Below are 14,917 nucleotides of genomic sequence, written 5' to 3'. Positions count from 1 at the left end.
TTATTTTATTATTTCAGGATCAAATTAATTCACTTGTCTAGAAATTACGTATAAATTCAACTGTACCGTTTTACGGGTAACCACGATGTTTCTGCTCTGTTCAACCAGTATTTTCTATATAAATAGAATGAACTTTGCCATGAAGTTGATGTTTGCTGCCCAGGCTAAAAGCTAACACAAGAAGTGTTAAATGTATATTTTTGTCTCATCTCGTACCCACATCCAAGTCTAATGATCTAATTATACGGGGTGAAATTCAAAAATAGCCAGATTTATAAGTGGTAATTGAAAAATAGCCACAGTTTCAAAAGTAATCGAAATTTAGCCATTTTTCATGTAAAGATAAATCTGAACGAAAACACTTTTTAAAATTCGGAAAATATTCCAGCATAATATATTGGACTTTCAGCATAATATACTGGACTTCCAGCATAATATGTTAGGAAGTTCATACACAGGTGCTCCAATCTCCAGTATATTATGCTGGAACTTTTCGTGTGTTGGAGTTCCAGCATAATATGCTGGAAGTTCATACACAGGTGCACCAATCTCCAGTATATTATGCTGGAACTTTCCGTGTTGCAACAAAATAGTGGCTATTTTTTAATGACTTTGCAAAGCTGGCTATTTTTCAATTACCAGTCCGAAAACTGGCTAACCCGTGCTATTTTCACGGTTATATGTCTAGTGTTGACCCATCTTATGCCATTCGTTGTAGCAAATAGTTGATTATCATTGTCTCCATCATATTTATATGCGTATCATCTAAACATGAATTGATTAAGCTTTTAATTTAAAATAAAATGAACTCGGTATTATAAATTGACAAGCATTTGAAGAATTTGGTTTTAACTAGCCTGATTTTGTCCAACCAGTCAACCACGATATTGAGCATAATCTAGAGAATGAGCAGTCAAGTAACCAACTAATTTCATTTCTGCTTGAAACGTTCCTTAATCTATAGTAAGGATGCCCATCTCTGACGAAGTTTGGTATCTAAGTCTGGACACACAGGTAAATGTAAATAAGAAATAAAAGAGCGATTGAGACTGAATATTAGTGGTATGTCAGAAAGTCTATTAGACATGAACATTTTTCTTAATATTAATGGTATAATACGACCGTGTTTACATACTAAGCTACCACTCCCTCTATTCCCTTTTAAATAATAAATGAAATACATATTTTAATATAATACCTATAATAATAAGTGACTGAAAATGATTTGGAGAATGAGTAGTTAATAATAAGGGTTAAAACATGAAAACAAAAAAAATATTTTTTTTTAATTTGCGTTAGTGGATAAGTAAAAGGAAAATTATATTTAGTATATTAGACAAATAAAAGGGAATAGAAGGAGTAATTCCAACGGATTAATGCATGTTTGTATGTCATTAACCATAACTTTAAGGGACGTGTGCTTTAGTGAATAGGGTATTCAAGATTTACCTTTATGAAACAAAACTAACTCCATAAGCAGAGACATTATCCCATTTTCGTAGGAGAAGACCTCCGTATCATACTCACACTAGGGGTGTACAAAGAAAACGGATAAACCGTACTAAACCGATAATTTAAGTCAAATCAGAAAAAAAAAAATACTTGATTGTGGTTTGGTTTGATTTGATTTGGTATTGAAAAAAACAACCTGGCCATAATTGGTTTGGTTTGGTTTGGTTTTAACTAAAAAAAGTCAAATCGGAACCAAACTAACCCTATAGTATATTTATATAAAAAATTTTAAAAAAATTATACATATAAATATTTATTGTAATGTAATTTATAAATATTTTCACAGTTTTATTTTCTAACGTATTATTTCAAGTTTGGACTTAATATTCTTGAATGGTAAATAAATTTTATAGCCCATTAATGTAGTAATTCAAATAAAATTTAAATCAATACTGATGCTTCAATTCAACACTGGGAATGACGAGAGTGTTTGATATCTATTTTTTAGTTTTACATTGGTTTATAATGAAAATGCATAACTTAGTTTATCTTTTTCTTTAGTACTTAGTTATGTAATTAATAGTACTTATTAGTTGTACTTATTTTAGCATGACCTATATAGTATTTTTGAATTATGTTAATTTTTATTATGGCTTATTAATTAGCAATATATGTATATTGCAATTTTATTATCTTTGTCATTGAATATTTTAGTATAATGCTATGACTTATCTCATATAATTGTGTTAATTTCATGGAAAAATATATTATATAGTTGTATCTTACTAGGACTAAATAAATATTTGAAGCACAAGTTACATATTTTGTGCTATTAAGACTTTACCAGAAAAAAAAATCTAAAAACCCGAAAAAAAATTAAAAATTTTGAGAAAAATCGAAATTGAAAAACCCAACTTAGTTGGTTTGATTTATAGATTTAAAATTCCGACACCATTAGTTTGATTTGGTAATTGAAAAATCAAAGTCAACTCGACTCACGCTGTAAGTGTAAATGCCTTGTTCCTATTCCGTATCCGATGAATAATAAGCACCAATAAATGAGAAACGAAATTTAAGAAAAAGGTCTACCATAGCCTTGTAAAACAATGCAGTAAAAATATTCAACTTATTCCCAAGCACCTTTTACTTGAACCATAAGATATACATCGTACTTTCAGATAAAAAATCTATTTCAATGAAAAAGTGATTAACTTATCACTGGGAATAGTTTGATGACTAGGAAATCTGTTCCCGTCCATCAAGTATGTCACTGAACCTAGAGTGGATTTAGATAGTCTATTAATGCTACTTGTTGCACGCATAAGAAACATTCTCAGAGCCATACTTTCAGTGCGACTATATGTACAAAACTTTTATCAATCTCAAGTAGATAAAATGTAGGAATTAACTCCCTGCGAAAAGAATGCAGACCTAATATAGGTCTAATACAGTTAAAAAAAAAAAAAAAAAGGTATTGCAAGAAAAGCACAAGATACAGACAAGAGAAACAACTATTATGCAGAAGCTACTGAATCTTCATATTGCCAGGGGTTAAACTCAGTCGTTTTAACATCAGCCTCTTCACCATGGTCAGAACTATCAATAGCAGCGCGATGTTCATGATATTTGCCGTTGTACTCATACACCTCCAAATCACCCCAAGGTGTAGGGCAAACTTCATTTGATAAGTTGAACCATTTTGGTTTGAATTCGTCGCCCTTGGCCTCTCTTGTTCTCCTGTCAGCTCTCTGCCTCTCCTCCAAACTGAATCAATAAAATCAAATACACCAGTAAAGGGTAAGAGGCTTAGACAATTGCAGCCGAATAGCAAATAACTAAACATGCATTAACGGAAGACGTGATCTTTCAACATGGAGACACGAGAGGGGTTAATTTCTTGTTCGACCAAGAATATTTTGCGAGCGTTAAAACAAGAACTTTTTTATGCGAGTTGTTAAGCATGGAAGCATGGAAGCATGGACTGTTTGTTTTGCTGCGTAATATTAACTAGTACAGCCTGGTAGTTTTGTTTCTTTGTCCCCTCTTTCCCGTCAAAGTGCACTAATGAAGATAGATTAGATCAATACTTTACAAGTATCCTTAAATTGTGGCAATTCCTTTTTTTCTTTTTAGGAAATGTCTACGATCAACAAGGAAATGGGATTCATGGAGAAACCCTAAAGTCCACCCCAGGATGACAATTGATACATCAAATGTAACAAACTGGACAGTCATCTTTTAACATCAGGACCGTGTGCGCAAATGTGGCTCACTAGAAAGTAAGGATATAATTAGAGGAGAAGTGGAGTCTTTATTATTCTGAGAACAATTTCATGCCACCGAAAGGTCTAATGCTCTAAATTGAAATTTGAATTTCTAAAAGCTCACAATGCACAGAGAAGTAAAGAAAGTAACATGCAGATTGACAAAGGCACCTTAGAGAAAAAGAGAGAAAGAAGAGAGACATACCGGCTCTTTTCTGAACTAGCTTTGGACAAGTCACCTTTCTCGAGTGCGTAACGATCAGGGCGCAAGCGAGAATCAGATGCTAATAACTTCTTAGGTGCAGTATCAAAGCTGTTAATCTTGTGAGCAAAATGTGTATACTGAAATTTGTCATTTTTAGGAGCATCAGCAGCTCTCCAGACCTGAAACAAGCAAAGAATTTGCATGTGAATACTTGAATAAATTAATGGTCCGTGATTTTCACCTGACCACAATTATATTGTAGATGCCATAAGATGCAACCTGATGAACCAAAACACTTGCACCACATAAGATTTCAGTTCAAATCAATTCAAGCATTCAATTTATAAATATAAATTTTCCCAACTTTGACATATTCGTACATGTGCACAGGCCTAGAGTGCCTTTGCCTCCACTTTTCATGTCTCTGTTTTTAAAATGAGTCATGGAAGCACCTGTGTGTAAATATGTATTTCTAGAATGGCCTAGTGTTTCTTTGCGTGCTTTTTTCCACTTTCAACTTTCATACTTTTAAAACGTAGTCATAGCAATACCTGTATATAAGATGTCCTAAGCATTATTTGCTCCACCAATAAGATATTTACTTTACTTGGATACTAAGCCGAAAATTTTAAAGTTAAGTAAACACAGGAACACAGACTTGGAAGATTTAGTATGGAAATCTCCATAAATGATAGATATCGTATCTTATATCAGACATTTTCAGCAAAGCAGGTAACTATGTCTATTTCTGTAAGCTATCCTCTTTCCTTCCTTCCTTTCTTTCTTTCTTTATAAGGGGATTTAAAGGTCAAAAGTAGCAATGTTTACTATCACGTTAACTACAAGCCTACAACCGCATAATTTATATTTTAAGAATCTTATGTTTAAATTCGATTTCTTCAGAAATTTGGACTCTGTGGCTTGCTTCAGCAAGAGGAGGACTTTCCAAATCAAGCATGGAGTATTTTGTAATCTATCCTAGCGACAATTTGAAAATGGCAAACATGACACATACTTTAATCTCTCTCTAACTAATTTTGGTCGACAAACTTTAAATACTATTGCAAACTCTGGAAGACTCAACACACTTCAAGTCATGAAGAGAAAAAGAAGCCAACACAAAAGAAGGATCTGTCTAGGGGTTACGATTAATCAAAGCAAATGAATTTCAGCTTAGGAAAAGATGGCAAAAGAAAAGTTGCATTGGACCAGGGGTTACAATTAAAGAAAGGTGAATTTTACCTCTTTCATTGTGCTGCCTGGCAGGGGTTCCCCTTCCAAATCACAGGGTTGATAACTCAAAGATTCATTCCATTTTCCAGTCATCAAAATTTTGGGTTCTTCCTCACTGTTGTAAACATATCCATCAACTTCATAGCGACCAGCACTGCCAAAAACACGACAGTTCAGAAAAATCAAAATGAAAAAAGGGAAGACAAGGAAAATATTTGATAGGCAATCAGTTTTATAAAGAAAAAACACGGAAAAATAAGAAGCAAAGGGAACTTAAGGGAGAACATCTTCTGTACAACCTCTCAATTGGCAACAAATATGTATTTAGCTGTCTTAGGACCTGGATATAGAAAACAACACTACAGTAACATTTACCATTCCGGTAGGTAATGAACCCGTTCACCTGGAAACAGGACTTGGTGCAGGACAGCTTCATAGCCCGCTAATAGCACAGTACAATAAGGACTTAATATGCTTTTACTTTAAAGCTAGTCTGACAACTATATAAATGAAAGCTAGAAATACCAACATGTTTACTCGAAGAAATAGAGTAAATCACAACATTGACATATTTAACTAAAGCCAAGCACATAAAAGATAGTTTCTTTGATAGACCACAGAGTTGGCAACAAGTCATAATTGCTATAAGCAACTTGGGTTCAATCACAAACTCTCCAAGAAACTGGATCTCGAAGTCAAATCTTCACAAGGAAACAAGCACAGGATTTCATCCTATTAGGAAACAACACTAATGGAAAAGGTGAGCTTCCAACCGAGACCTTATTGCATCCTTGGGTATTACAAATTTTATGTCGGGCATTTATCCCTTGAACTCTCTCTTCCACTATGCACTAATTTAAGTAAGGACCACCTAGAACTATTTGGAGGTGAAGAATGAGAGCAATCAGTACTTTTTGCTAAGCATTACCAGAATAAGTGAAAGAAATTTGAAGGGAAAACCATCCTTTTACACTATGTAGTAGTGGATTCTTAATTGATCTAAAAGGTGTCTTGAAAAAGATTCATCCATGGAAAGGGCAAGTATTCAAGCACTTTGTTGTAATGAAACATTAGTGAAGAGAAGAGCGATGATATCAATCATACCCAAACCAGCCACAAGGTTGAAAATACAATAACACTTTATCCCCTGTCGTCAGGTTCGTCAAGATCATCTCCCCAGGTGAATCGATCCAAGTTCTACCAAAAATAAGATTGTGAACTTTTGTTGGAGGAGGCACTAAATCTAGGACAACACCAGATTTTTTCAGTGTGAGCCTTGACCTGCACATCAATAGAATGAACCAAATTGAAGATAAAGAAGGACTTGGTCCACCATTTGCAACATAACTAAACATTTTTAGCTGGAACGAGAAATAGGGGCTAGGTAACTGTTGAAACTATCTCTAATTAAGTAATAAAGTGGATAATGTTACAGGAAGAGAAAAAAGAGTAGTAGATCTCGCAATGTATCAAGTTTGTGCATGCTGTCTTTTCAGCTATTACTTCGGAGACAGGTTGCCAAAAAGGCATGAACTTCATCTTCCAAATGACCCCATAGATAATTAGCTATCAAATAACTTATCTGAAACATTATCCTGCATGCTAGTGAACATTTCCGCCACTTCCTGAACCTTACTAAATAGTTCCAATTCTACAATTAAGCATCACTCAGACTTCGCAAAAAAGCAAGAGGAACCATCATCCAACCAGAAGTAAACTTGTAAGAACTTGCATTATCATATCTGTTACACAAATGTTCACATGTTTCTAACAGAACCTAGCGGTTAAAGAAAGATGCTTCTATTTTTAAGGTCCTCCAAGAGCAACTCCCCGAACTCCTTGCGTAATTATGAAGAACTATTAACTTCTTCCTCTCCATAATTTTGGGTATTTCAAAGGTTCTTAAGGTCAAATCAACAAAACAACCAAACACGCTCTCTTAAACTGGAAATTTGATATAATAGGTCATACCTGCCAAGTGGATAGACTTCAACTGAGTTTCCCAAGAATTTGGTCTTCACCTTCGAGGTTATATCATAAATGAAATGTTCATTTTCTGCATGTGCTGCACCCATTGGGGGGTGATGACTAACCTGATAGTACAAGACTCACTATCATCAGCACAAAAATAGTAGTAATAATTGCTCACATCTGACAAGGAAACCATGGACAAGTTAAAATGTGATCCTGGCGAAGCATTCACTACACGACTCACCTGCTCAGCAATAAATGTGATTCCAGCGTGGTTAACCAATTCATAAGTTTCACCAAGAATGGGGTTGAAGGGCTTCCATGTGCGTTGTAAGGCATAGTATACGGATATGAACCACGAGGCTAGAAAATGAAATTGTTAGCTGTAGCATATCTAAGCAAGAGATACTGGATTTAAAATAAGAGTGATGCTTAGCACTGCTGCAATAGATTGTTTACCGGAATACACTAATCTCATGTGTGGGTCGTCGCACTCATCTGCCAAGTCCAGCAGATAGGCGTATTCCATCAACTGTCAATAGAATTGCTACATCAGTATAATCCTCAACTTTTAAAAATAAAAAAAATAAAAAAGCAAAATACAACAGTAAGCTACAATTAATTGAAAACACACCTCTGCCATTTTTTGAAGGTTGGTCATAGGCTCACAAATAATAACCGGCAATGTCACCAACGAGGTAACATCAGCGCCTATGTACTTCTGCATCATTTTCCAATAATTATCGCGATCCTGCAAGAAACCTCAGAAGTGTGAATGTGCTCAACAAAAACTCTACAACTGCCCCCAAAAAAATCATTGGTGCTGCTGCTCCTATTTAGCTTCCCATAGACAAAAGTCGGTTAGTCATAAAGAATCTGAAATTATTCGTTTCCAAATTTAAAACTAAGTTAATATAATTGTCAGGAGTCAAATGTGGAAAAAGGGGGGGGAGAAACAACGGCATTAGCACTAGCACTCATCGCTTGCTTGGTTCTCCCATGAGGAAAGGTCTAGTTTACAATTTTCTTCTAGAAGTTCCATCTATCTGCCCTTCACAAGCTTCCATTAAAAGTGGTGGCTCATGTTGTGTGTTATGTCAGCTCCAACAGGTTAAGTTGTCTGGGCATTGATATAAGTCCCATGGAGTTCATAATTATATGAAAGACATCAAGTATATTAACCACCCGGAAACTAGCATTTACCCCGAGTAAATAGCTTTCGGGTAATTATAGATCCAAATGCGAACAGCATACATATGCATCGACTGAATTGAAAGTTTTATTTGGAGATGGCTGCAAAAGGAGATGAAGCAAAGCTGGGGTGTGCTTCCTAGAGTTTTGGATAATTATGAGGAAGGGTGCAGGTCTTAAGCTTTTATCTTGTCCATAAGTAGTAGTCAGGGCAACATTTTTCCCAAAAATATAATGGAGGTATAAACAATTGATTGATCCAAAAAAGGGAGTAGGGAAACAAGAAACCCCATTCTCTTTACATATTATAGCAAAAGGATAAATAATGAGACAGCTACTCAAACACCTAGGACACATCCAACCCTTCAGGATTAGAGAGGAAGAGGGCTAGTACCTCTGCCTTCCATCTTCCTCGTTGGGCTTCAGCACCAGCATCTTCATTGCCTCCTTCAGGATTTACAACTTCCAGCCCTTCATAACCAAGCATGCTGGAACAGGAATAACAGCTTATGACTAAAACGCCCAGAGAAATCAAAACTTACTAAAACCAAGGAAAAGATATAACATATCATAAGATTCAATCTTTCTAAATAACAGAGTACGCAGATTTAATGGAAAATTGATCAAATTTTCACTAAAGCCCATAAGAGCCAAAAAAAAGGAGAATCGCTGTATAAAACTTCACATTTTCTGTAGCAAGATATTAAATCTTCAGCTCACATGCTGGAATTAAAATGTAAAAGGATAAATGCATTCTGTGCATAAATATAAACGTTAGTATGCTGTCTCATCTGGTATCATATATGGGAAAGCTTCCTAAGATCAAAAAATTTCAAGAGGTAGGGAAGACACAGCAATTTATTATCAGCATGCATAAATAGTGAGTAACAAATTAATGCCGCAGTTACATGGAGGGTAAACTGTCACCATAACTTAAAATTCCTTGCACCTTCATGTTTCAAAGGGAGGCAAAATTTACTATATCACCTACATTTCTTGCTTCACGCTAGAAATAATACGGGGATCGTAAACAGGCTGGTGAGGGTCATGTTTTCATACGAGACAAAGATAGGCCAACAACTTTCCCTGTTCATTTTTTCATTGTGCTAACTCAGCTACTACTCCATTTAATTCTAACTAGTTCGAGGAAAGTTTTAATTCTTGAAATACATCTCGTATGGGCATCAAGTTTTAACCTCTGTGTAGTCCATTACCTTATCTTACAAAAAAAGTTTTAACCTCTGCGCGTCTCAATTTCCTTCTGTTGTCAAGTGCATTGTGTGTCAATTAAGCGGCATCTTAGAGAAATATTTAGTTTATTAGCCTCAGTTGGAAGTCGGAATAAATCACATCAATATGCTTGACAGATCAGCTAATTCAAGAAATAAGGCATAGCTCCTTCAAGCTTACAGCTAATTTCATTTAAACAAATTTCATAGGCTAATTCTTTAACCTAAACAGCTAAGCAGTTATACAGAAATAACTTATTCACTCAACAGCCATTGTTACAAGTTCAAGTTGCAAATGAAAAAAAAAATTATAACTTTATACACATAAATGAAAAATGAAGATTCTTTGAGCACCCAAAGCAAAATAATACAAAAAAAAAAAAATCAGAATTTTGAACTTGCCACATCAGCAAAACACCTAATCAGTAAAAGAAATGAATTTTGAGGTAAAGACGAGCAAAATTTTCAACTTAGGATATTAGGGGGGAAATAAAGGAACAATAAAAACAAAATAAAAATAAAAAGTTTCGGATCTGCAGGATATTTTCAATTAGACACTAAACTCCGGCATAAATAAAATTAATAATCACAAGAGGGGATAAAATTAGGGTTTTTTTACCCATTAACAGATTTAGACATAGCACTGCCTAAATTGGACAAGCTCGATGCTATTGAGGAAAAGAAACCGCCTCCACTACTGCTACCGCTTTGTTTCTCATCTTTGTTGGACGCCATCGATAAAATACAATTTCTTTTTTTTCAAGATTTGAAGAAGATCTGACGAAACCAGAATTTTGGGAAGAAAAATTGAGGAGAATTAAAAGGGGGGAATTTTGTGGGAGGGCTATTTGTAAAAGGAGAGTAGAAGAAAGAAGAGAGGAAGAAAGAAGGTGAGGTCAGTGGCAGGTCCTCTGACTCTCCTTTATACGTTTGAAGTCAAAAATGACAATTTTTACACAGTTTGTGCAATGAATCTTCTTCTTTCTGCCTCTGTTTTTATTTTACGCGTCTAAGATTTTAATCCTATCATATAACATGTTAATATTCTTTGTATTTTTCTATTTTGTTTTGGTCTTTGATTTTGCCTTCCAGCTTGGCGGCTACTTTAGAGACGGCCCAAACGCAATATTATACTCGGACATTTGGAAGATATTTGTATTTTTATTCATTTTTCTCAAAGGAATTTCTTTTCCTCTTGAAAATACTATTACCCCTTACACATTCGTAAAAAAATTGTTATGGCGCTCATTTTTTCGTCATCTATTGAATTTGTATAAATTTAACTAATACCTAATATTTGAGTACTTTTTTGTGCTTACAATTTCTTCTTCTTCTTAGTTGTAAAATAATTTTATTAAATTTGTTATTGTCTTGACAATTAGATGATTGGGATTTATGTTTTATGATATTTGAAAGTTATATTTTAAATTTTGAGCTCATTTGGAGTAGATTTGAACGTTGAATTGTATATTGGATTGTTAAAAATTCGAAGAAGAAATTTATGTTTGAGAACTTAAGATTCAAAATCTGAAGTTGCATTGAAGAGATTAAACTATAAGTATATATAAAAAGGCCCCATACACATTCTTGATATTCCAAAAGTATAAAATAGTTTTGATATGTTGACAATATTACTCTTATCATGAAAAGTTTAGCAAGTAATATAAAGAAATAAAAAGGTCATGGTCCGTGCAGAGAGTAAAAGTTTATAATTCATTACAAATATTTATTTAAGTTATATGACTCTTTTTAAAATAAAAAAATAATTTAAAAAATTTTAAAATTATTTTCTACTATTCAAATTATAAGTATATCAAATATAAATAGTCTTATCTTTCTCAATGAAGAGAGTGGATGCAAGAATCAAATCTTGATCACCCATAAAAACGTATAGCGCTTCCCCGTTGCTACTAGACTTGTCTTTAGAACAAAATAGTATTCCCATAAAATAATAAAAGAAAACTTCACTTTTGAACACAAATAATCAGAAAGGACTCAACATGATTGAGATTTGAGAGTAGCGTGACACAGCTAGACCAATTAAAGATGAGTTCATTAATTTATTCAATAGAAGTTTGTCAATAACGAATTAGTGATTACGAAGTGCCAATGAATCTTGCCTGTCATTTTTTGTGTGACACTGCCAATTGCTTTGGAAAGTCCGGCCAATGCATAGAAGTCAATTTCCTTTGAATATTGGACCCGAATTTCGTCACCCAATTTATCTTTGGACCAGGGTCAATATAGTATTTAGCCTCACATATTATTAGTACAAATAAAAAATACCGCATTTATCTTGGGGAGCGCACAGATAGTATTTCCAGACCCCATTTAAGTATCTGATGTTTCTAAATTTTTACAAAGTTTATATGCTTTAAATCAACTTAAAATATGAGACGTCATTCGCCTAGAGACGAATTTAAAATTTATAGTGCATGGGTGTATCAATTAAAAAAAGGATAAAAAAGAAAATATTTAGTGAAAATCGATCACTCTTCCTTTGATTAAACAGATCTACATTTAATCAATTGCATCATTCAGTTCTTTTTAAAGTATGAAGGACAGCTAGCAAATAAAATAAAATCAATTATATGAATATGTACATAAAATATTTAGTTTAGCGGAAATATCCAATTGCTTAACTTCACAACTGGATAGCAAGCAAACTTTAGGTATTTTTTCATGAACTTGAGACAATGATAACTTCATGCATTTTTGCATAAACTTATATATATAAAAGTTTATGATATGACACGTGACTGACTAAAAAGAGGACACGTGGAATCCAAGATGGGATGGTTGATGACCAAACGCAGCCACTGCGCTTGTCACCGGAACGAATAACGTTCATAAAAGTATATTAAATGCTCTGCGCACGGTAGCATTTACTAAGGAATAATCTACAGCGTTAAGAGCGACAGTCCGTTATAGAGAATTTGGCATATATACTCAACGTTACATCTTCATCAATGACCCTCATAATTGGCATTAAAGGAGGGCATGATCCTAGGATATTTTTCCTAGACATAACTATAAATAGTGAGCTCAGTTATCATTGTAAAGGACACAAATTTTCTGGCAAGAACATATACTATATTCTATACAAAGCTTTGTACAATTTCACTTTCTTGCTTTTAGATCTCATCATTGTTGTGTTCGGGAACCATGTTCACGGAATCATCATCTTTGCTATTTCATCTACGTTCTAAGATTAAGTATTGTGTATTTCTTCAATTATTATATTATTTCAGGATCAAATTAGTTCACTTGTCTAGAAACCACGTATAAATTTAACTGTACCGTTTTACGGGTAAACAGTTTGGCGCCAACCGTGGGACCTAGACAGTTGTGCAATTAAATTGATCCTAATCTCTTTTACTAACGAGTTTTGACCATTTTGTCTTAGAAAAAATCGCAAAAAATGGCAGATAACACTGTTAACGATGCACACAACCCCGAAATTCAAGGGGATCAACCTCATTTCGAGGACTCAATAAGTGACACCCGCAATGAGGAAAATGACACCACGCTGGTGCATGACAGACAGTACCCTTGACAGGTTCGGGAAAGAACTCCCGATGATGCTGACGAGGAGCAAGTAGCGGATGTTGTGAGGATCCTGCAAGAGCAACAGGCAGTAATTCTAGGCCATCTCACGTGGCAGGATCAGGTTATGACGGAACTGAAACAGGCGCTATCAGGTGTTCGAATAATGCTGTCACGCCCCAAAACCGAGGAGCGCGACCGGCGCTCAACCGAATGAACTCGCCGAGCAAGCCTATTAGATTTTCTTCTACCCAAACTCATTCATGAATAAAGAGAATATATATTTTCGTTAATCAAACAATAAAGTGATCATGTCTGGAATACTAATTTCTTACCATTAGTTACTTCGTTTTAAAGTTTCAATTTCACACATATTTTTCATAATCTGAAGTAAAAATAGTAATTCCAACACAACATAACGAGTTTGATTTCCCCAGCACCAATATACAACCCACACTATGTCTACGAAGCCTCTAATAGATACAAAAGAGTTCTATGATAATGCCGGCAACAAGGCCCCGGCTATACTTAAAATATAATACACGAGGAACAAAAGATACATGACCCAGTAATAAAGTGGGGCTCACCAAGTCAGTTGGGAAGAGGATGTACCGCTATCACTGATCAATGTCTCCTGCTGTGGAATCACCTGCATCCATTGAAGATGCAGCGCCTCCGACAAAAGGGACGTTAGTACATATAGAATAGTATTAGTATGAATGAAAAAATACCCTCTCAATAGAATGATAAAAAATACAAACAAGAATATCATAATATCAATGGAAGCCTTAAACAACATCAAACCTCAATTTAGGATCAAGATTGTGTTCAAATTAATTTCCATATCTCACATTGGGAGATTTTTAGTATCGATATGCCATTATTCATAATACCATTATTCACAATACCAATACCACCGTACTCTCAGCACGAAGTCCGATCACGACTCGATCGACTAGGTTATCTCATTAGAGGCATCAACCACAATTACTATCAATATCAATACCACCGCCTTTAACACGGAGTCCGATCATGACCCGATCGGCTAGGCTATCCGTTAGGGATATCGGCCACAATCATCATTTCAATTACAATTTCCAACACAATCACCACGTGTGCGACGTGGTGTCCGATCATGACCCGATCAGCTAGGCTGTCTTATTCAAGACATCAACCTTTTTATATCAATCATCGCATTTCATACTTCTTTCACGTCCTTTCATTTCATTGGCACTAATGGCCATAATTATAAAATTATTCTTGGCATGTTGGCCGTATTTAGTATTTCATGCTCACCCTTTCACTTTCTAACATCAACATCATCAACAACAGTAACATTTCAAATCAAGGCATGTAGTACATATGTGAGCAATTAAGAATCTAAGGCACATAGATATTTTTCACAAAATTTGGTATAATAGCCTTCGTTTGAATTTGACTTGAAGTCGCACATTTTTAATGCACAATCCATATTTTTAACACATCCTCAATTGATAACATAACATAGATAAAGCATTTCGGATACTTATTGAACATGTATCTTTCAACCCAATCTTACTTGGAATAGCCACTTTCATAATAAACAATTCGGGACTTACATAGATTACACGGATACAATGGAATTCAATTCTAGGAGAAAGGTTTAGCCAACATACCTCAATTGAGCTTCTTTAATCTCTAAAATATTCCGAAATTCATAGCAACTCAATCTATTTTAGAAATATGACAAATTGAACTAAAATTAGGAAGATGATCATGGTTCTAGCTCATTTGAGCATTTTATTAAACACTAGGTGTGCATTAAGGTTTCAAGGTCCTTTTATGGA

At 34.6% G+C, this 14,917-nt stretch overlaps 1 protein-coding gene across 1 annotated transcript; it reads right to left on the bottom strand.

Annotated features, from left to right (window-relative positions):
• Window positions 1-2,764: 2,764 nt before the first annotated feature.
• On the bottom strand, window positions 2,765-10,535 carry LOC107768322 (oxysterol-binding protein-related protein 3A). The gene is made up of 10 exons (XM_075247033.1): window positions 10,165-10,535; window positions 8,711-8,804; window positions 7,760-7,876; window positions 7,585-7,657; window positions 7,370-7,488; window positions 7,126-7,247; window positions 6,259-6,435; window positions 5,164-5,308; window positions 3,922-4,100; window positions 2,765-3,216 (listed from the first exon to the last, which is right to left on the bottom strand). The coding sequence occupies exons 1-10, from the start codon at window positions 10,278-10,280 to the stop codon at window positions 2,967-2,969; spliced, it is 1,392 nt and encodes a 463-aa protein (XP_075103134.1). The 5' UTR covers window positions 10,281-10,535; the 3' UTR covers window positions 2,765-2,966.
• Between the last annotated feature and the right edge of the window lie 4,382 nt (window positions 10,536-14,917).

Source organism: Nicotiana tabacum, chromosome 24 (genome assembly GCF_000715075.1).
Source record: "Nicotiana tabacum cultivar K326 chromosome 24, ASM71507v2, whole genome shotgun sequence".
Classification (NCBI taxonomy): domain Eukaryota; kingdom Viridiplantae; phylum Streptophyta; class Magnoliopsida; order Solanales; family Solanaceae; genus Nicotiana; species Nicotiana tabacum.
Note: the sequence above shows the minus strand (reverse complement) of the source record. Positions and strands in the feature narration are given on the sequence as shown.

Excerpts from the sequence above, each read along its gene's own strand:
- LOC107768322 (XM_075247033.1), bottom strand. The coding sequence starts at position 10,280 with ATGGCGTCCAACAAAGATGAGAAACAAAGCGGTAGCAGTAGTGGAGGC. Across the intron at positions 7,658-7,759 it reads ACCTTCAAAAAATGGCAGAG|TTGATGGAATACGCCTATCT; the intron begins GTGTGTTTTCAA and ends TTCTATTGACAG. Across the intron at positions 6,436-7,125 it reads GAAGTCTATCCACTTGGCAG|GTCAAGGCTCACACTGAAAA; the intron begins GTATGACCTATT and ends ATTGATGTGCAG.